General features: G+C 37.1%; 1 protein-coding gene across 4 annotated transcripts in view; it reads right to left on the bottom strand.

Moving 5' to 3' along the window:
• WWOX (WW domain containing oxidoreductase) overlaps positions 1 to 22,617 on the bottom strand; it is a 531,552-nt gene that overhangs the window by 335,734 nt on the left and 173,201 nt on the right. The window contains exon 9 of one of the 4 annotated variants that reach the window (XM_054197836.1): positions 1 to 8,394. The exons of the other annotated variants lie outside the window; for them this stretch is intronic. Coding sequence (XP_054053811.1) covers positions 8,374 to 8,394 — 21 coding nt within the window. The 3' untranslated portion in view covers positions 1 to 8,373. The remainder of the gene's footprint in view (positions 8,395 to 22,617) is intronic. 4 annotated transcript variants of the gene reach the window in all.

Raw genomic sequence — 22,617 nt, 5'->3', positions numbered from 1 at the left:
CAGAGAGAGACCTCATAAGTCACCAATTCCAGTCCAGCAGTGCAGGAACAGAACATCTAGCTACTTTTAAGACAAAGTTTGCAAATGTGACTGCATAACCCGTGTGGGAAAGCCAGAAGCTCTCTCCCACTACTCTAATATTAAATACAGGAAATAAGAGCTGTGGCTAAGCCAAGAAAGAGGTAGAATAGAAGAAAACCAGAACAAAAGATTTTATGGGAAAGAAGAGTGGAACAAAATGTAAAAGACTGAAAGAGATAACTTGGGATGGGAGAGACAGAAAGAAGGAGCTGAGAGAAGATACAACAAAAGAAGGAAAGGTCAGAGTGGGTCTAGGAAAAGAAATCAGATTTCTGGGAGAAAAGCAATAAAAAGGGATAGGGAACATCACTTTTTTCAAAAACTGGATAGAATACACAATTCAGTTTCCACACTGTTCTAATTTCGCAAATATTTAAAAAGTTAATTTAAGTATGTCACTAATCATGCTTTGGTGGCTTGAGAAAAAAGCAAGCCATTGTTACAGTTAGAAGCGATTAGTTCAGTTCAAAGGACAGTGTCAGTACTTCAAAGGAAAGAATCCAACACCTACTAATAACTCTGTAAAGTTTTCAAGCCTTCCCTACATCTTCCTACCATCTATTGAATATTAAAATAATGAAGGAATAAAAGAAAACCCTTCTACTTTAGAAAATACCAAATGTAGATTGTTTGTGAAACCTTAATTCAGTCCCTTGGTGTACGGAGATTGGCAGAAAATTTTTAATTACAAGAGAATACTTCACTACATCATTTTGTCTCATTTTTTTTGTATTAGCCCAGGTGTTTTTAGCTATTATTCTACTAAATACATGTCATCACTCAATATACTTATCCACGCCTATGTTTCCAGTGGAAACACTAAGAGGATCATATTTAATGATTATGCTAATATTTCTACCACTTTCTTTTCAGCATGCCACACGTTACATAAATCCATACATACTGTAGCAGGAAAGAAGTTTAATAAACAAGGCCTCTTCAGTCAAACATCTTGGACTATCCCCAGATCTCTGCTGCTGCCAAGTGACTGATTTAAGAGATGGACAAAAGTAGATACACAAAAGTACAGGTACTATGATTAATGGATGATCCAAATTCCCCTGAACTGCATATCATGACTTAATGTGAAACTCCGTAGAGATTAAAGGCAGGAATTACATTATCATGAATAATATAAAAAACTGATATTCTGTTTAAAAGCTTTTAAGTGCAACTGAGTTGAACACATACATTAACACAGATTCCAAAGATTCAATCAGGTTGAATGTTACCCAGAATTTATTTTGAAATAAGCTTTATATAGCTCCTATGTGAAGTACAAGTCTATTTGTGACTAGCACTAAAGCTCTATTAGCATGTAGATTTTAATTCTTTCTTCAGTTATAGATAGCTTACCCTATCTGCATTGTCCTTCTTTTAATAACGGAAACTTCTCTGAATTACACATGAAGTACATCTCAATGCTGCAGGTACGAGACCCAGAGACAGAGATATATACATATATACCTACATCATTATTCTTTCCTTTTATTATAATTTGAAAAATCGTCTCCTTGTTATAGTGGCACAGTAATGTGGCTGTTGCATCTTATTTCTCAGTCCTGAATTCATAAACAGGCGTTTGGAGGGCATTTAGTGTTTCATATTATTTCAATCATATCAGTTGAAAATTTGTATTGAAATTATTCAGGCAGTATGTAAAGCTCTTCTATAAAAGATAGCTGTACATTAACTTACAATTAAATGATGGTTTTAATGAAATTATAGTGTGTGACAGGTTAACGGACTGATGCTGAAAGGCAAATGTCGAAATGAAGCCAAGACGTTTATTTTCAAACTGACAAATCTTAACTCAACCATAACATATAGTTCCATTAACATTATAGTTATTACACAAAATAATTTGGTTGAAAAAAATATGTAATAGACCAAGCTGCCAGACCATCAGTAGAAAGCCTAACCTCACCATGTTCCATGAATGACAAACCAAGCCTTTGTGATACACGAGTGTTGTGTGAGAGCTGGAGAACGGGCTACAAACTTAGAACCACCCAGGCAAAGATCTACTTTCTCCTGAACAGTATCTTTAATCTTCACTTTTATTTGCTATTCTCAGTACTAAGGACAAGCCAACAGCCTCATCATTGCTTAAACACATCAAAAATTGGTAATGGGGTCCTGAGTCCAAACCTCTGCTTATTTTTCCCAACTTCCATGGCAAAAAGTGGCAGAAAACTGTTAACATTCGAGTAAGGAATTTCTCTTTTGGAACAGCATCTCTGGATGGCATGAAAGACATCATTCCTACAGCTTCCAGCAAGTTAATATTTTAGACTGTCAAGATACAATCTCGCTGCTACATACAATTTCACAGCAAGGAGTGAGATGTTTAAAAGCAAAAAACTTTCCCTCTGAAAAGTCCTTGTGTCCCAACTGTTTAAGCGTGGGCTAAATATCACCAGAAAATGTAACAGAATGACCAGCAGGATATGCAGAAGTGAAACTGGGGATCTTTTTCTTGAAACAAATAATGGCACAGGGCTAAGTTGATGTGCTGATTTTCAGCATGGACAGGAAAACACAAAGAAACAACAGAGGTGAGAAGAATACACCTGTAGCAATAGGAGATTTTCAGTAACTGGAAACACAACAGACAGCTGTAAGGACAAGTGAAATGCTGAAAAGTCTGCCTAAATACATTAAATAATAATAATAATAATGGAAGCAATTCATGGAACGAGCTCTGGGGCAGAGACATCCTCCTTCATGTTATGAGCTTGAATACACTATGCATGGCCAGCAACCAAAAGTGATTATCATAGAGCAGCTGTAATTTTGCTACTGTGAAATGAGATATGGTCTCAGCCCAGCTCCTGCCGGGCAGCTTTTCACATCCCAGAACCCAGGCAGGCTCAGGCTGCTGGGGAGGCAGGGAATGGGTATGCAGGCTTTACCCTTTCACCCCATCGGGTCAGCATGAAATTGCAGTGCTGGGAAGCATGCACTATGCTTCAAAAATTTATAGCTGTAAAGGCCAAAAGGGGCTCTGTGTGACCATCTAATCTGACCTGCTGCTTAACTCGGACCATAGAATTCCAGCTAGCTACTCCTATCCATATTGCACTTTCTTTTCCCCTCTCTCTACATCTCTTTCTCGGTTGCTTTTTTCTGTTTCGTTTGTTTGTTTGGTTTTTAAGTACAAGGAAGCTTCAAATTCCCCAGCTGCCAGTTCACCATTTTTTAAAAAATTACTTTGCTTTCTAAAATCAAAGCAAAAGCTTAAAAGGAAGCAGTAGGCACGTTTGCCTTGTTGTCCATCTTGTTACCAAATCAATGTCATAGATGGGTAAAAGTAATAGAGATTATATGATCCAAAGCACACCTGAAGTGCCTCAGTGTATGTGAGGCATTAAACACTAAAATGCAATTTATTTCACAGATTATCTTGAAGTAATTTTCGGTCTACTGCCACCTGAGCTCTAAGAGCTTCCCACACCTGTAACAACCAGAGACACGCGGTCTCTCAGTAAAGTCATCCAGAGGTGCATTTTCCGGGCTACAAATTGTCCATACATTGCTCAAAGGAAAGTTTGCTTTTGTTCATGGAGCTGTTGAAAAAGTCTGTGAATATTTCTACTGGATATCCTGCCGAACCTACCCACTTGTCCAAGTAATGTCAAGTAATATATGAGCTATTTGATTATAAAAACAAAAACAAAACCACAGAAGCTGCATTAGATGTTTGAGATTCTTGTTTTGGAGGAAAGAACTCCATGCATGTAATGAGCTTTCTTTTTTTTTTTTCCATTGAAACCAAGAAACCAAGTATGTCAACAGCTGTCCCCAGCAATGGAGAAAATGAAGGAATGCAAAGTGGTCAGGGAAGGAGCCAAGAAATCAGATTCCCTAATCCAAATCTCTGGTTTTGTATAGTCTAAAAAGTGGGCCATATTCATCCCACTTTGTTTCACACACTTAACTAAGGTGTGGGAATCACAGATGTGCTGAATTGTCTTTTAGAGACTAAATAAGCAGAGAGGACGACAAAGCTCTTAACTAAGGCACCTCAGTTAAATTTCTACAAATATATGGAATAAATCATCACCACAGTTCCCACAGTGGACCCCAGTAATTCTCTTGCTCAGAAACATTTTGAGGGCAAGCGCATCAGAGACCATGAGGGTGGCACTAACAAAGGGTCTTGCAGGAGAATACTTGAAAAAAATCATATTTGTACATTTTACTCATAGCCATTTCCCTATTCTAATGCTGAACCTGAAAAATTTGAAGAGAATTTCCATGTAACTGTCACATCAGTAGTTACTGCTCTTTAGGTACTGTATTTCTTCCCTTTTTTACAAGACACAAAGAAGACATAGCATATTTTAATGAGCAGTCACAAATGAAACCTCAAAATACCAAGGAGCAACTCTGTGCAACTCTTTGCCATGAGGCGGAACACGCATTCCTGACTAAAGGAGAGACATTTTCTTCATGTTCTTTCCAACCTCTTCCAGCTCTGCCTTTGCTCTAAACCCGGCATATCTTTTGAGGGTGTTGCTTAATCTTTTGCAAGTTGAGACAGGTCGCTTATTAGCTGCACTGTGCTCCTTTCCAGCCATGTGGTGTTTCATAAGACCAAGCAGAATGTGGTTTGCAAGAACAAAGTGAAACCATAAATATAACATAGCATAATTCCAAAATGCACAAAGTATAATGATCCGTATAATGTTAAAATGTTAGTAATGTCTCTTGATATTATTTCATCACATGCTAGCTGCTATTTCCTGAAAACTCTTTGAAGGATTAAATAAAAACATATACTATGAACACCCACTGTGTGCTGTAACAAATCAAAACGAACTTCTTAGTTTGATGAAAGTTTCCACAGTGCTCAGTGCTGTAAATTAATGTCACAGTGGTAAACTGCTTTGGAAATAGTGAATGCTGCCTTGATGCCAGTTAGTTTCATATTAGTAATATAAGAAGTCTCTACAGTATTTAGAACTGAAACGTAAGTGTCTTCTAAACCTAAATTTTGAGAAATACAGTCATAAAACGCTATCATCAGATGGGCTGATGCAAAAGCATAGTAAGACAATTAACAAGTTTATATATCCAAAATAAACACAGCATTGGCCCCTGGTGTAAACAAGCAAAAATAGAGATTGATACAACTCCTCATAAGGATTTAACCAGTCAGTGGTCTACTATGAAATAAACAGTATTTTCTCTGAAAATGACTAGTTCTGGAATCAGTATTCAGATACAGGACTATTTTTCAAAAAGAAGTCTTAATAAATACTTTGCATTATTTGGTGTATTTTTGTTATCAATATTTATTTATGAATTTACTAAATGCTTGGCCTTATATATGGCTGTAAGTTCCACAGGCAGATAGATCTTTTGAGCTTTTTTTTTTTTTCTTTTAACAGTTTTAAATCTGCATTTCTCAATTTCTGTTAGGGATAGGGATATAAATGAAAGATTTCAAATTATAGTCTTTTCACCATTGTTTTGAAAATCAGCCTAATGCACCAGTCTATCAGCTGCATCCCAGAGAAGCAATCCTACCGTTTTCAGTCCTTCTTTGTACAATAATATCTCCTCTTCCATAAGTGTTCTTCTGGTTTGGTATATTCACTTTTCCTCTGCACTGTAAACCTACTCTTATTAAGTGCTGGCAAAAATTTATGATCATTTAAAAATGAAGTATCTAACATATCAGCAAGTAATATCTTTCTCTACCTTAACAGAGCATCAAATAGGCAGGGAGACAAAGTACAAAGTACCGTAGTCTTCAGCTTACACCTTTCCTCGTTGGAAGTACTGGCCTAGAACAAAGGCTGAAATGGCTTCTAATATACATCAGACACTTTCTTAACCTCACCTAGTCAGCCTTCACTTCTTCTCTGCTTCGTGTCCTCCTTTCACAGGTGCCAATAGGGATTTCCTAAAGCAATCCTATGCCTCGCTATTGTTTCTAATACCTATGCATATGTAGATCTGTATAAATATGTTATGAAAATTATAATCTTCTTCATGATGTCAAGTTTAATAAATTATATTTAAAATTTTTTGGGGTGCTTTGGGTGGCATTGAAGCAATCAATCAATAAATAAAAAGAACAAACCAGAACAATAATGGTCAAATACTATTAAAGTTTTTTGAAAGGTTTCGCTAGGCACAGAGTTAGATAAACCTAAGAGCTTTTGAAAGCCTCCCCCTTTATGTATGATACCAGCTGACATGAACTACATTTGTATTAAAAATCAAAGTTTGAAATGCCTATAGTAGAATCTGGGGTTTTATGACATTGGGATGAAGAATTACATCTCACCATTCTCAGTGTCAGAGTTCAAGTCATTGATGGAGTTTAGGGATGGAGGGATCATAAAAGAGGTCAAGGAACTCCTCAAGATTTTTCATCTTCTATAACCAGTCTGACAATTCTGAACCTTTTGGAGAAAGAAGGCTAAAAATGTTTATTTGTTAAAGAAATAAATGTGTGTTGCTTGAACATAAGCATTATATTTACGTAATACACATTTTTAGCCTTCACTTATGCCTCAAGTATTATGCTTCCTGCATATTATAAGCTGGCTTTAATGACCAAACTTACTGATATGCACCAAATATTCATGGTATTTTGAGGATTCTGACACCCCTGTCTTAATACAGAACAGCTTGATAATTCTCAGGATATCAAAAATTATTTTCTATTGTTCAAATTTATCAGAAAGTTTATAGTATTACAATACCTAATTTTCTTGAAAAAACTTCTTTAAAATTACTGAATACAAAAAAATATTACCTGCTACATTACTACTAGACAACAAAAAGCTCCAAAGCACTCTCAAAAACGTGTGGGGTTTTGTCTCCCTCCTTTTGTTTTTAATATGAGCTGTTAATTGGTTAATAAAAGTACATAAATTGTTAGGACTAGTACCTTCTAATAAAGAAAGGAAAAGCTAAGATATGAGCAACACACCATAACAATTTTCTGCAAGTGGTAAGTCATTTTTTCCTATTTCGCTTCCCAATGGAACAAGAAAAATACACATTCTTCTACAGTCTATTCTCTGACACGCTGCTTATCTGATGATGCACTGCTTTGGGTCATTTTCAGGAGCTGCTATTTAGATGGAAAGGAAGAAATAGTAATATAGGAAAAACATGACAAAACAACTTTTCAAGTGTACCTCTTAGGTACGATTCACTTCAAAATGAGCTGAAATAAATAATTTCAGCAATACAGAATCTTACAGCGTAGAGGTTTTTTCCATTCTTGCAGATTGGAGAGTAACAAATAAAGAAACCCCTCTAAATTAGGGCTTTAAAAATCTAAGGCTACTATAAAGAAATAAGATTAACTTAATCCCCTAACAATCCAATTTATGACTAGTAAAGGGTTATGAAAAATTCCATCTAGATGTCAAATATAAGGAAACACAAAGTCTTTGGAGACACATAATGATAAACTGCAGATTGAGCAATAAGCTCAGTGAACAGAATGAACAGTTCAAGAGTTCAGAACATGTTCATTTGAAAGGTGTTCAGTTAAAGAGAAGGGCATGGTATAGACAAAGGCACAGAAAGGTCATCATTACAGTCATTTCATCTTCATTACAATGGTGCAGTCATAGCATTGGTGCACACACTTAAGTTCACACTTGCATGTCAATGCACACTGCTTTGGAGATGTAACAAAATTTTTTATAGACTAATGAATTCTGGGAGCTATAGGGAGATATGTACGAACTGGTGCTTTATTAATTCAATTTTGAAAAATAAATAGGACATGAAATACCTGTATTTTCTCATCACGTGAGATCAATTAAAAATTACAGTCTATCAAGAATGGTACCGTTATTCATCAAACAAGCACAAAATGCGTCCTGAATGGAGTGCTTCTAGCTGTCAGACTGTAGCCCAGAACTCACTTTTTCACGCCAGTTGTTACCTCAAATGCAATAGTCTATAATGAGCAGAAGTAAGTAGATGTTTAAAAGGCTTCAATAACATAATGAACTCTGGCTTTTTAAATCAAGAGTATCTACTCATGTCGAAAATTCAGTGAAAAAATTGGCAGGACACATTCAATAAAAAAAAATATGATTTTGGCTAGAATGTAGAGTAGATAACCCTGCTCTCGGAAACAGACACATAACCACCAATGCCAGAAGCCAAAATCCTGGGTTTATGTCAGACCTCATTCAGCACTCGGCATCACACTCACTTTAGCAACCGGCAATTGGATGTTCAGGTCTTCAGGGGAGGTCTCCAAACCAAGCACTGCCCCGATCAGCCTTGTCTGGAAGTGGCAGGGAATCACAACCATAGCCAGTTCAGCTGCAGGTTAGGGACAAAGACATTAAAACTTTTTGCTCTGGTATTTGCACAGTACTTTTCATTAATAATTAACAGGAACTGGAAGCCCTGGCACTATCTTGTCTCTAATTCTCTAGAATGCAAACAGACAGAATTTTTTTCACAAAACCATTAAGATGAATATAAAATAGAATATTTTGAATTTTATATTTGCCTACGTATTTTTAAATAAAGCAATCTAAGACCTGCTTGCACCAATATATAAGCCTACAGACACATTGACAAAAACATTAATCTGTCTCAGATAGAATCTCAGTTCTAGACAGCAGCACAGGGGTAGGAGAGTCATTCCGTACGATAATGGTGTTAGAATTTGGCCCACAGTAACCCATAAGGTACTTTGCAGCTTTCAAGAGCAGTTCCTGAACATTTTTCAACTAAGCACAATTCCCACAGACTTTGGTATGAATTATAGATGATCTGCACTTTTCAAACTCTAAGCCAAATTTGGTATGAAAAAAATCCGTTGTTCAGATAATATCAAAAAGCATAGTTATTATGCCAGATGGATGTCCAAACTCTAACTCACAAACTCACACACAAATACGTTGGATGTCTCTTGGATGCTTATGCAAATCCTAAGATTATACACTTCCAATAGAAGCCAGGAAAATGATATTTAAAATCTCATTTATTTGATGTTATTTACAATATGTAAGGATTTGCCCAAAAAGTAATCATTTATGTATTTCATTGTAAAATTTCATTCTACTGGAAGGGAATAGAAGATGTAAAAATTGTTAAAGGAAAAGGAGAAAGTGTCTACAATATACTCCATAAATATCCCATGAAGGCCTGACAGTCATTGCTGAGAGTCTGGTGTGTAGCCCCACAGGGTAGTGTAGTTACAACTCAAAAACCACGCCAATTAACTACAACTAATCAATTCTCTCTCGTAACAATGAAAAGTATAATTCTTTTCTCATCTATTGTTCTTGTTAATTCTCCTTACAGTAAATGTGACAAACATAATAGCTAAGGTGTAGTAAAATGAAAAAATAAAGGATTCCATTTGAAAGCAGCACAAACATTAAACTCATGAGTTATCTTGATTAATTTTCTTCATCATACCCAGTTCACGGCTGTAAGAGATCACATTATTTTTAAATATATAAATAAACCGAAGCCTAAATCTAGACTTATCTAGATTATGGCACACTAGGGAGAAAACAGAGGAGGTCATGAAATTGGAGACTGCTGTTTCTTCTCATAATGTAATTACACTTTTGGCTAATGAAATTACTGCAGTCTCAGAGTAAGGGCTTGCAAGTAAGAGCTCTCACATGCTTGTGAGAGATGGGGTAAAGAAATACTATTTACCATTTATATCTGAGGGATGCACGCTAATCCCCAAGATCCAGGCACAACTTATTTTGTTTCTGAACTCTGAGCAAGACTGAATTTGTGATCAAAGCCCTTTTCTAATTACTACAATAAAAGGAAAATTAGCTTAAGAGGGAGGAAAGTCTGGTAGAGAGAGAAAGCGCGTATCTTTCTGCACTGCCGGTACCCTCTGAACAGCTGAAAATAAACACAGCTTAGCTCAGTGAAGAGAAGCAGCGACAGAGCAAAGCAATATAAAAGGATGGCTGAGCACTCAAGGCCTCTATTGGTACCATTTCGGTATTCACAGCCCGACTCCAATCTGCACAGATGCTCATACTCACAGTCAGGGGACTCATTCCAGTAGAGATCTCAAAGCTTGTAAGGGACACACAGTTTAGGGTCTCACTGGAAAAAAGCGGAGGAAGCAGCATATTCTGGTCAGAATTACAAACTCCTGTTCTTGATTCCTTTTTGAGATACTGTGCTAACATCCTACCTATGGCTCCCCTCAGCAGCAGCTAATGCTTTCCACCACGCCAAGTGCGCCAGTGACTTGTTTTTCCTTTTAGGCAAATTAAGAGTGGCAAGGTGAAGATTTTGACCTACGACTGCTGGCCATTCTGGTGCACCTGTATAATACAAAGTACGATTTACCCAGGGGAAATGAATGGAAAACCAAGATTTCTCACTTGGATAAACCTGTCATCCTCTCATTTTCTATTAACAGTTAGGGGAAGGGAAAATATATTATCTAGTTGCTGTTAGTTACCCCTGGAATAACAGTTTCCACCTCTTGGTAGCCAACAGCACACAGCTGGCAAATTCCAGAGGACAGAAAGAAACTGCTGACTGCGTCTGAACTAGGCAGTAGTAATGTATATGGGATTACGGAATGATTTCTGTCTTTATCTAAATATTGGGAAGGGGGGGGCTATTCTAAGGAGACATTAAAGAGATCAATCTGATTAATAGTCAGCAAAATACGCTGTTGATTGGTAGCCTTATTTTCTGCTTCAAGCCTAGCTTGAGGGGACCAGTTGATATTTGAGCTCACACGTGTAGTCTCGAACACCCCTGATTTGGCCTCTAAGCAGTGAAGTCACATAATGATTAACCTAATATCATTGTGTGCGAATAAAACTTACATCCCACTAGAATGTAGCACACATGGAAGAAAATGAAAAACAGACCCTTCTCTTTTTGCCCAGGTTCTTCTCCAAAGCTTTCAGTGTGAATGTTAAAGCCAATGAGCTTACAGAAATGAGACCAACTTACAAGCAAGGAGGCCATTATCACCCATCACATTAAATGAACCCATTTCATTTTCAAATCTAGTTGCAAAATTGGTTCTTGCCTGTTAAACAATTCTCAAGAAATTAATGGCAGAAGGTTTTGCTTTGACTGTCATAAAGATCACCAAAACCACTTGTGTTTAAGATGCTAATTACAGGGGCTCAATGCCAAAAAAATAATTCTGGTAAATTAAATCCCATGATTAATTCATAACGTCCATTTTAGCATTAATCCTAGCATTAAGATACAGAGTAGTCCCCATACACACACACATACACACATCTCTCACTTTGGGGAATAAAGTAATTCCTAGGGTTTTTTAATAACTCTTCATATTTTATACACATTATTTAATTAATATAACTAGATGGTTAATCCATTACTTTGTATTTCTTGTTTGCAATCTCTGTGAAGGCCTACAGATTTTAAAAACTGAAAACAAGTAATTTCTCATGCATCTTTTTATCAGAAGTGTTCATGAAACCACAAAGGTTAATGGATTTACTATTGTGGATCATATTCCTCTCTTCTGCTGTTTTGGGGACAACATAAATTGTCACCAGTTTATAATTTAAGCTTTAAAACTAATACCTGGTTATAAATACCCAAAGGACTGCACCGATAGTATATAAAGACAGTAACATCGCATACCTGAACATTTCCTATAGGGTTTCAAAAGAAAATAATTATTGCATGACAGAGATCTTAAATCACTACACCAACATCATGATGCTACCAATAGCATTCTCTACAATATCCTTGCCAACAAGAGTATAAGCACTTATATTCCTGTTGGGGGAAACAAGAAGAAACAGTGAATCTTAGATGTCTAAGACATCTTTCTCTTGTGTCTTCACTTCACTCACCTTGATATAATACACTTCATCACAGGCACATGTGTTTCTTCCTAAGCAGATTGATCAATGCAATTTTTATGAGCTGATGATGTGACAGGCCTTCCCAAATTTAGCTTTTCCATTCATAAAAAAGTGACGCAGGAAAATGTAGTAAAATGAAATAAAACACTAAATGAAGACTTCTCTGTCTGAGCCAGCAAAACAGACAGGTATGCCAAGAGATTTGCCAAGTGCATTATTTACTGAAAAGACAACTGCTCATACCGCTAAGTTTCCTTCAGTTCATAATACATAACTCTAGAGTAGCTAATAAGCATTTAAAGTGCTAGTCCTAAATAGCTGTTGATAGTACAATGACTGATGTTTTCAACTAGCAGCTGAAAACGCCTTTAAACAACTTATTTATTTAACAACTATCAGTTTTCACTGTCTATTGTACATGGTTTTCATTGTTTCTCTTTAAAATGTATTTAAAATCAATGGATCAATCACTTCTGTGAAAATATATTCTGAACGCCAATTTGAATAAGATACACTTTTAGCATGTTTTTGACAACCTATTGCTAACAATGACATTATTATTATTCGTTTTCTGCTGATATTGTTACTGATTGCTCACTACAGACAGCACCTTCTGGGGTTTCTTCCCATTAAGTATCTCAAGTCATATCTAAAGCTGTTCTTTTACAGCCTCTACATACCGCTTTTTCAAAGTAGCAGGGGCATCTCCTCTGCTCAATTACTTATTAGTGTTGCTAAAGAATATCATTTCCTCTCGTGGCTGATAAAATATTAATCAAAAACAGGAACAGAGTGATTTCCCAGTGTGGATGTCTTCTAATGGTAATACATGGAGTCTAAGAGAGATCTGGAGGTCATGTAATAGCTCTTGAAGGCAGGGAGGGGCTCCAAGATAGTAATGACATTGTATACTGAGCAATGAGATTGTATTCAAAGAGCACTGGCTAGCTTAATTATTGCTGCTCTGTAGAAAAAAATCACAAGTGTGATTACAAGGATGCATGCAAAGATTTATTGGGGATAACAGCACATAACATAAAAAAAAAATCTTTTGTAAACATTTTTGATCCTTGCTATCGCTCAGTATCCAATATAGAGCCATAAAGAGGTGAACTTTCCAAATTATTACTGTGTTTCATGTCTGTGTATCGGTTAATCATAGTAATAAAACAGTAAATACTTATCTGTTCATTCTGCCAGTTATTAAACATCCATCCATCCTGTCTTTAGGTATTTTTGTTCCTATTTTTTTCATCGGATTTGAAAGAGGAGAGAGGAATTAGAATGAAGAACATGGAAAAGCTGTGACAGCTGGAAAAAAAACCCTAAATATCCTTAAATGTAATATTATACCACCATGTTTCCTTCTAAAGTTTTGACGCAAATACTCTTGACTGAATTGGAAAAAATAGTTAACGTAAATAACTCCTAAACAAATAAATACTGCAAAACCATGGTCTTCGGTGGTAGTGGAAGTGTCTCAACTTGGATCAACCAGAAATCTAATTCCACCAATAATAGGAACCACCTTCTAGAAAACAACAAATAGTGTTCAGCTGTGTCTGATGGCAGGGAAACCTACTGAGTACTCAAAATGTCAAATTCCATCAATCTATGGGCACTAATCAAGTCTGGTGGCAAGCCTATGTTCGCGCTTCCCTAGGAGAACGGCCAGACAACTTCTCTCATGACAGCTTTGAAGAAGAAAGGAGGACAATGACATATACAAAAATAAGGGTATTTTTACCTCTAATAAATATATGTCATATTAGTATCAGCCTTTTGTCTCACAATACAGTGAATTCTAAAAGTGCTGTAACAGTGGACAAGATGAAATATGGCTTGCATCCAAGCTCAAGAACAAATGCCATCTCTTGGCACTTGTGTTTTATAATTCTTTGAATGCAAGGAGGCATGAAACCATCCTGTCAGCAGTCAAAAAAAGAATAAATAAAATAAAACTGGTTTTCATCACAGAATGTATACTAGTTCACCTGAGAAAAACTCTGTGCCTTGAAAGAACATGAGTATCACTATCTAAACAGGGAATATAGTGAACAAACATTTAGAACAAGCAGGCAGGAGAGTCAGCTAAAAAAAAAAATCAGTTAAAACTTTGTATATAATAGTAATATTAAGCACAGAGCACTTTTCAGCTATGCATCTAAAAACATTCTATAAAATATAAAAGTGCAATTGACTTGCTTTCCAGTCATATATAGGTAAAACTGAGAAAATAAGATACAAATTCATTTGTACAAAGTCACTCAAACAGGTCAAAGCCTGGGTCAGGAACGGCATGAAGGTCACTTGACATTACTCCAATTTACAATCCATTTTTCTTCTCTTTTGCATGGCACACAAGATAATTCATGATTCAGAGAAAAGGCTAAGAACACGTGCAGAAAAAGTATATAGGCAGAAGTAGCAGCAAAGTTATTTTAAAATATGCAAAGTCCTCTTTTACTTAAAATTTATTGTATTATATATGTAGGAAACTATTTTTGTATGGGAATTGTTTACTGTTCATTTAAATTCATTCTCCTCCAAGAAAATTTAAAGAATCATTTTCTTCATTAAAAATTCAGTGTTGTCTCTACATGATTTTTGAACTAATAATTTGGGATCCAGTTCTGTTAGAGGCACAACATCTGCGCTATGGTTTCCGAGAATCCGCACTTCACATCAGCAAGACTTGAGTCTACTCAGCATCCTGAAGCAATAGTCCTTAATGAGAAGAGGAGTGTGGGTGGTGAGCTGGTTTTGATAAGTAGTAATAGGATGAGCAAAAAGTAATATACCAACGGTTGATATATTACTTGACATGTCAATTGTTGGAGAGTGGCTGTATTGAATTTGTACCTACAGCAAACACAATACACAAGATTCTAATATACTGCGGTGTTTGCTACATATTTTCCAAGTGATTGTATTGACTTTGTAAACAAAGATTATATGAAAAAATAAAGACTCCTGTACCATATAATATTTACCAAGTGAACAAATCTATCATAGCTGGAAATAAAAACACAATTTCACCAGTGTCAGGAAAGGAGGAAATAAATTGACCATTTGAAATGAGATCAGATACTTCAGTTTGGATCTCAGGCACCTAAGAGAGTCTTCTTCTAGTGCAATAGTTCATTATTATTTTAGTTTTAAATATTGCAGGGAGGAGAAGGAGAAGAGGAACAATGGAGTATCAAATGCTTACAGTGAATAGTTCAGGTATTTCAAAAACGAAAATGAAGTAAAATGCTAAATTTAAACTATCCAGGTCTAATTTTCCTCACAATAAGGCTAGTTCATTTCCCATAGGACTAATAGTAAAACACCTCCAGCTAAGTCCAAAATCACTTTTTTTGACTTTTTGAAAAGGTTGCATCATTTATACAGAGAGAAACATTGAGATTAAATCAATGTTAAACAACATTTTATACCACTTGAGTATTTGTCCACATACCAGCACCACAACGAGGTGAACAGAAAGTAGTTACAAAAATTAGTGAAGTGCTGTGGCAATTCAAATGGAGCTGACCCAGCCAGGAGGGCAAGATAAGCCTTCACTTAATTCTTCCACAGGTGGAAGATCAACAGCCCTCAGGAGCCACTCTTATTCGATATTATTTCTCTCTCTCACTTCTGTCCACCGGTTCTCCCACCCTCATTTTCCCTTTCTTATCTCTGCAGCTGAGAGTGCCATTATTAGGGAGTTAAGGAAAAACAAAAACAAACCTTATGGTCACGGCTGCATTACTGTCACTGCTGCCTTTGTATCTCTGGTACAGGTGTACCGGAGACCACAGCTTAGGCAATTTAGTACCGCGGGGCTCCGCTGAGCCGGCCATACCCCCACACCTGGCTTCTCCCAGTCCTTCTGGAGGATAACCTGCACGAAGCACCCTGCTTTTGGGGCTGCACTTTGGGCAGCACCTGAACTTAAATGCATCCTTGCCTCTTGGCTGGTCTGTTTTTGAAGAATGAAAATATAGGCAAAGGCTTTAAGTTAATATTGGGGCCTTACCAACATGCAAATTTGTATTTTTAAAAAGAATCGGAATTATTTCTGGAATAATGTTAAAGAAACAAAGTTGTGTTCCTGAAACACAAAACACATTTCAAATAAATAACCTTTTCCTTTATTTTGTGGACTTAGACCAGTGTTCAAATTTTGTAAAATACTTTAAAATAACCAGTCCTCATCATGAGATTGTTTCAAATGCCTACTAGAGACAAAGATTCCTGCTAAGAACAGATCTGTGAAAATAAAGGTCTATACTGAACTTACTATAAGATTCTAACTTGACAGCAGAAAAGGTATTTTGTATTTCCTCCAAGTACTTTCTCTATCAATGAAACTACTCAAGAAACTAATTCAAAAAAATAAGTTCTTTCATTTAAATAAAGATTACTTTACACGGGATTTCACTCCTTCAACACCATCACTGACACAAATTTTACCCATTACCTTATCAGACTCCTTTCCTTTGTGCAGCTCAGTTTAATCTCAGGAATATCTATAGAATTCAGAAGTTTTGAAGCTTTATGTTTAGGTTGGAAGCTAATATTGTAAGTCTGCTCTTCAGTGTGCCAAAAATTTGTAAGCAACATATTTTCCTGAGTAAAACAGAGTGATGCCACCCTAAACATCTGCCACACAACAAAATGTATACAAAAAGGAACATGTTAGCAGTAAGCAAACTGTCATAAGCAGAGCACTGTATTTAATATTCAGATCAAGGCATCTCTGTCTCATCCCAGCAAACCCTTTTGACAAAAGCCATCCAATGTCTGCCAGCAGTATTGAGTCCAGCTGAGGACAAATTTCAAGATGAACCTGAAATCAATTTGCCATCAAATTTTCATGCTTCTCCCAGACTATCTGTGGCATTTTAATTACAAGCACCCTAGGCAGGGGGTACTACAGATATTGACACTTAGCTCCTACAATAAACTTTATTGGCAACCTCTGTCTGAATGTAGTACTCAACTAGAATAACAAGAAATATATGAGGATATCTAAGCAATAAGGTGGCAGAATCACTTCGGAGTGCTTTTGTTCCAAATGGTGGACGTCTCCACTAAAGAAACTTTTCTGGATTAAAATAAACATCTGTTTGATGAAAAATTCACTTTTGTAATGAACTTGTACGAGATCTCAAGTCCTTCGAGAAGATAAGCAACATTTAGTTTCTTCCCCTTCCGATTTAATTTGGTGGTGTTCTTATCTAACATTTATAAATTTCTGAAGTAGTCTCTGTTAGCAATTGGGTTGAAATTAGATCAGTGAAAGGCTACAGAATCAGGGAATGTCTTTACATCTATTTCAGTTTCTACTCCTCAAGATTTCCCTGCACAATTTATAAGGGCTACATATCTTAGCAATTAAGGATCTAAACTGGAGATGAAGCAGTGATTTGCAAGTTCGGCAATATACGATTTGGAGCTTTTTTAGTGAAGATATTCAGAAGCAGTATGCATACATGCAGTGTCTTATTGAGCACAGTGAGGGCAAGGTTGCTTGCAAGCCAATTTCCCTCACTAGGAAGCGTTTAGGAGAACGAAGATTTATAAAAGAGACATTTAGAGAGGTTACCATGCCAGTAGGAGGGCGGTTTGCTATACATGGTTAGGGGAGATGTAGAGAGAAGGAAAAGAAGACAAGGTCACTCCAGACTGACTACAAATTTGAAACTTATAAAAGCAGCCTGTAGTTGCAACAAGAGGGTAAATACAAAAAATACGTGGAAGAAGGCAGAAAATAAAACATTATCCCACAACGTTAGACCCTAATACAAAAAGAGAGGAAGTGTGTAGAAAATGTAAAAGACTGTGACAGCTGAAAAAGATTCAGTAATTAAAAACTGTAGGATGCTTTATTCAGGTGTGGTTTGATATTTCCTAAGCTGCCAGGTAGGAGATGTCAGCAGCAAACAAGCTGATTTATAGGGGATATCAAGAGATCTGGATTATTGGTTATGCTGGAACCCCAACACAAAATGCACAAAGATGAAAAACGAAAGCTTGTAATATGAGGAAATTTTACAAATTAAAGAACAGGACTACATGACACGTTAGTCTCCCAGACCCCATTTATTCACCTGGAGTAGTATTCTATGTTTGCCTCCACTGTTCATATATGAAATTCAGGGTCTAACTGAAAGCGATTAACTTGAAATGCAGAGTGACCTCTGTATCACTGCATAAAAGCTGGTGGTGATCCACCAGACAATAAAAAAAATACAAATTAGGTTTCACTGCAGATGTTTCTTGCAGCATTAAAACTCAGTTATGTTCTTTGCTGTGACTATAAAACAAAATATTGAAAAATACACAAAAAAATAAATTCTACATAAATATTGACCAAAACATTTACTTTTAGAGATTGTAGTGAAAAAGGCAGTCTCTCACAATATTAGTCATTTTTCAGAGTTCTTAAATGGTTTTAAAGCATCCTGCCTAATGAGACAAGTACCGCTATTAAAGCAAAACATGTATCACTTTTCTTAACTCTAGCACAATCTCCAATGTGAGGGAAGAAGTTTGCAGTGAGAGCAGCAAAGGCAGCAGTCAGAAATGTGGGTACATGCCACACACAGTGGGCAAATCCCTTGCCCCAGTACTATTGCCTGTGTCAATGAGAATTTTGTCAAGTCTAAGTAGAGATCTTTGAGAATCTCATTTTAAAGGTGTCACATGAAGTACTATCCTTTTTTTCTTTCCAAACCAGATTTGTGGCGTTTTTTAACCGTGAAAGATCTAGAGTCTGTTACATTTCTGTAAGCAGTGAAGTCAATACAAGGTCTTCCTTAAAAACCCCGAGCGAATGCAACTGCCTCAAATCTCACAAGTGTTTTCAACAAAGTACTACCCGTACATAATTCCACCCCACGGTGTGGCTCCAGTTACAGTACTCATTAAACGAAACATTCCCGTTAGAAGCAAGGCTTCTGCGTGCTCCTCCCAGCCAGCGGGGCGGCGGGCCAGCCGGCGCCCCCCGCTCCGCAGCGCCCCGCGGGTGCGGAGCCCCCCGCCGGCGGGAGCGGCCGCCGAGCCGCGCTGCCCCCTGGCGGCCGCCGGCGGGACCCGCAGCCCCGGCCCCGCACGGAACCAGCGGTGACTGCACGGCGGATCCCAGGTACCACCCCCAGCACAGCGCGGTGTTAGGGCTCAGCAGCCAGAGGAGGGGTGCACAGATATCACTTGGGGGAGGAACTGCCTGTTTCTAGATGCATTCTCACAAAAGCACGTTAGTTTTTATTACTGACCATACGAAAGCGTGTCATGTGGAGGTCAGTTTTTATTCCACTCCTGGCAGTTGATAGAAAGACGGACATATTAACTTAATTCATATAATCTGATAATAAACATACAAACAAAAGTCAAAGCTGGCTGCCAACTCCCTACAAAGAAGTTATATATGGAAAAATAATCAATATGTTAATTATTTTAAATACATGATGCCCATCCTGAATCCAATTCTTTTAGGTAAGTTCTGAAAATCAGATGCATGAAAAAAAAGCTGTATGACGTTAACCTTTATTAAGTATTTCTCTGCTAACAACATACTGGCATAAGCTGGCCTAGTGATTTAAAACCAGACGGCGAATCTGACCGTCCATCGGATATTCGTTGTGGGTATCCTGCCGTTTCTTAAATGAAGCATTAGCCTGACCCACAAAGAATAAACAAAGATTCTCAGGATGATTTTAAACGCTGTTGGGATATACACCCCTTCAATAACCGACTAATAGATTTCAAATGTGAACATGGTTTGGACAACATACTCTTTCAATTAGTTTTATTTTAGTATAAATATGCCAGCGATATGGAATCTAATGTCACATCGGGAATTTCCTGAAATGGGGCACTCCTGCTATTAAAGTTATCTGATTCGAGCTTTTAGACAGAGTTCCCCACGCAGAGCGATGTATTCCCATTTGGAAGTGACTGCAGTTATCGGCAGCCAAGAACAATACGTTGTTTAAGCCACTCCCTGAGGCATAAAAAGCTCCAACACCTTAAAAAATTGGTGCGTGATAGCTAATTCACCCATACATCATTTTACACACCCATACATATTACATAACGAAAGCCAGTTAATATTTGTGCTGCGCTTTGGAGATGTAAGGTGTGAATGCTTTTATTACTAATAAACTCTACTTTTCATACATCAGCACTGAAACTTTAATGAACCTCTGGATATTGAAATACATGTTACAAATCATTTAGTGAACCTGGTTTTAACTTCAGGCTCCTACATGAGGAAAGGATTTAAGTTTACGCTCATTTTAGGGTGCCACGATGGAAAAACAGTTTATTTCAGGTATGTCGGGCATACATTAAGCTGGCATATAATGGGAATATACGTACATGTATTACATCGAATACGGAGTGCGTTGCTAATACATAGTTTTGTGCACTGGGAAAATGTGGTGACTCGAGGAAAGTCATTAGCGAGCTGTGGGTCAGCTCCTCCTGCTGGGTGACCCAGTAGAAACTCCAGCATTTTAGGCCTAAAATAAACTAAATGCAGCAGAGCTGGGATAAATAGCTCCTCCGGATAAAGAAGGGAAATTGCAGAAGCACTGCAAATCCTATGAAATATTGTAAGAAGGAAAAAAATGCTGGGTTTATGTCTCTCTGAAAAAAATTAGGAAACACCAACAAGAAGCTTACTGACAACATTTCTGCCTTTTCTAGCTTTCCTTCCACAAAACATCCAGTTTAATAAACCTCTCGGACATAAAGCACATAATATATATATATAATTTAATATATATATATAATTTGATAGAGTTAATAACGGAACAGCTTCAAACACTATGTTCCCTCAAGTTTTTGAGATTTTTACTCATCCAATATCCCATACAAAGTAGTCACACGTGTTTTGCACATTCGTAAAGACTAAAATGAATTTTGCATGCAAGGCTATGCATTTTCATTGTCATCAAGAAAAGTTAATTACTGAATAAATTGCAAGTTCAGAAATATAATGCATTAGGACAGAACCTATCCTTTTTGCCTGAAGAACCTATTAAACTTCATCTCTTCGTTAGCAGACTAAAAATCTTAATTAGCATTTTATTTTGGACAAATCCTTGCCAAGCCTGCACAGTCTGTTGCAAATCTAAAAGGACAGAGACTCAGCAGATGAGGGTTTACATGTGAACACAGCAACATTTTTGAGGATTCCATAAAATCTGACAATATAATCTCCGATTTAAGAAACCAGCAACTATGAGCAGTTTTTCTGCTTGTCTGTATTCCACTCAACTCTGAATTCTTTTTCATTTGTCAGCCAATGAGCTGCTAAAAAGTTTTATATAGTTAAAATCTTATAACTATGTGGTTAACCGTGCAACCTGAGTTCCTACAAAAAAAAAAAAAAAAAGGCATTTTTGGTCTTTGCTTTGCTATATGTGCAAATTCCATCTCATTGTCATAGATTTCCCAGTATAACTGTCACCAAATATGCGGAAGACAAGACTGAAAACAATGCCACAACTCATCAAGATTTAACATTTAACTTAATGAATTTCAAGTAAGTTTGGTTGGGTTTGGTTTGTTTGGTTTTTTCTTCAAAAGAAGCAAACACAACACTTTGGGGAAGATACATGTTAGTAAAGAATGCACTTCACGATTTCACTGAGCCTTTCCGAAGAACCATTACTTTCCAGACTTTGGGAGTCAGCTTTTTCAAACAATTATTACGACTAACAAGATCACACCGTGTGCCGCCAAACACCGTGTGTTTACTCCCTGGTCAGACCCACCTTCTTGCATGGTTTCTGCCCAGCTGGACCACGTACATTTCCGTAGGTGTGCTGGTCTCCCATTGACTTTTGGATCGGAGGAGGTTTTGACAAAGGCTGACCTCTTTCTAAGCAGCAAGTATTGCCAGCTGAAGTCTTTCCCTGTCTACGACGTACAGCAGAAATGACCATAAGACTCTCTTACTCTTTGCAGTAAAAGGGTAAATTATGTGGCACCCAGATCATACTGGCAACGCTACGTATACACACACACTTGAAACAAGAATGTCACAAACCGACAAGAATGACTAAACATCCTCCTCCTTTGCTGAGCAGACAGGATCTAAAGGGGGCAAGAAAACAGGGGACTTTTTAATCAGGAATAAGAAAATTCAAGAAAACACCCAGCAGAAGTACCTTTCATTTAAGTCCAATTGTGCATTTCTCTTGTCGTGGGTAATGAGTGTCGGTTTGCTGGACCACGCAACATCTGACCTGTGGAGGAAGATTTCTTTCTGACCAAGAAATGGGAATGGATTTGGTGTGGGAGAAGGTGAGGAGGCATGAGACGTAATTCTATTTTTTTTTTTTTTTTAATTCAAGGCAGGATTTGAAAAAGATCCAGATTTGAAAAACATCTGACTTTCAAACAATTTTCCACTTCTTGATAAAAACCATTCAAAAACCATTCAATGAAATTGTTGGTTCTTTTGGCACTAGATCTTTTTCCTTCAGTGAAAAAGCCTTCCTTTTTTCTTTGCTTTTGTATTTTACATTTTTGAATGGGTTTCAAGGTAGAACAGGTAAAACTAATAAAAAACACTGTGGGAGGGCAACTGCAGTATTCTCAGAGTCAAGAGATGCCCGTTAACTTTTTTAACCCTAAATCATCTTGGAATCTCAGACAAGCACACAAAGGGACAGCAGTGTGA

This window comes from Rissa tridactyla, chromosome 4 (genome assembly GCF_028500815.1).
Source record: "Rissa tridactyla isolate bRisTri1 chromosome 4, bRisTri1.patW.cur.20221130, whole genome shotgun sequence".
NCBI lineage: Eukaryota > Metazoa > Chordata > Aves > Charadriiformes > Laridae > Rissa > Rissa tridactyla.
Note: the sequence above shows the minus strand (reverse complement) of the source record. Positions and strands in the feature narration are given on the sequence as shown.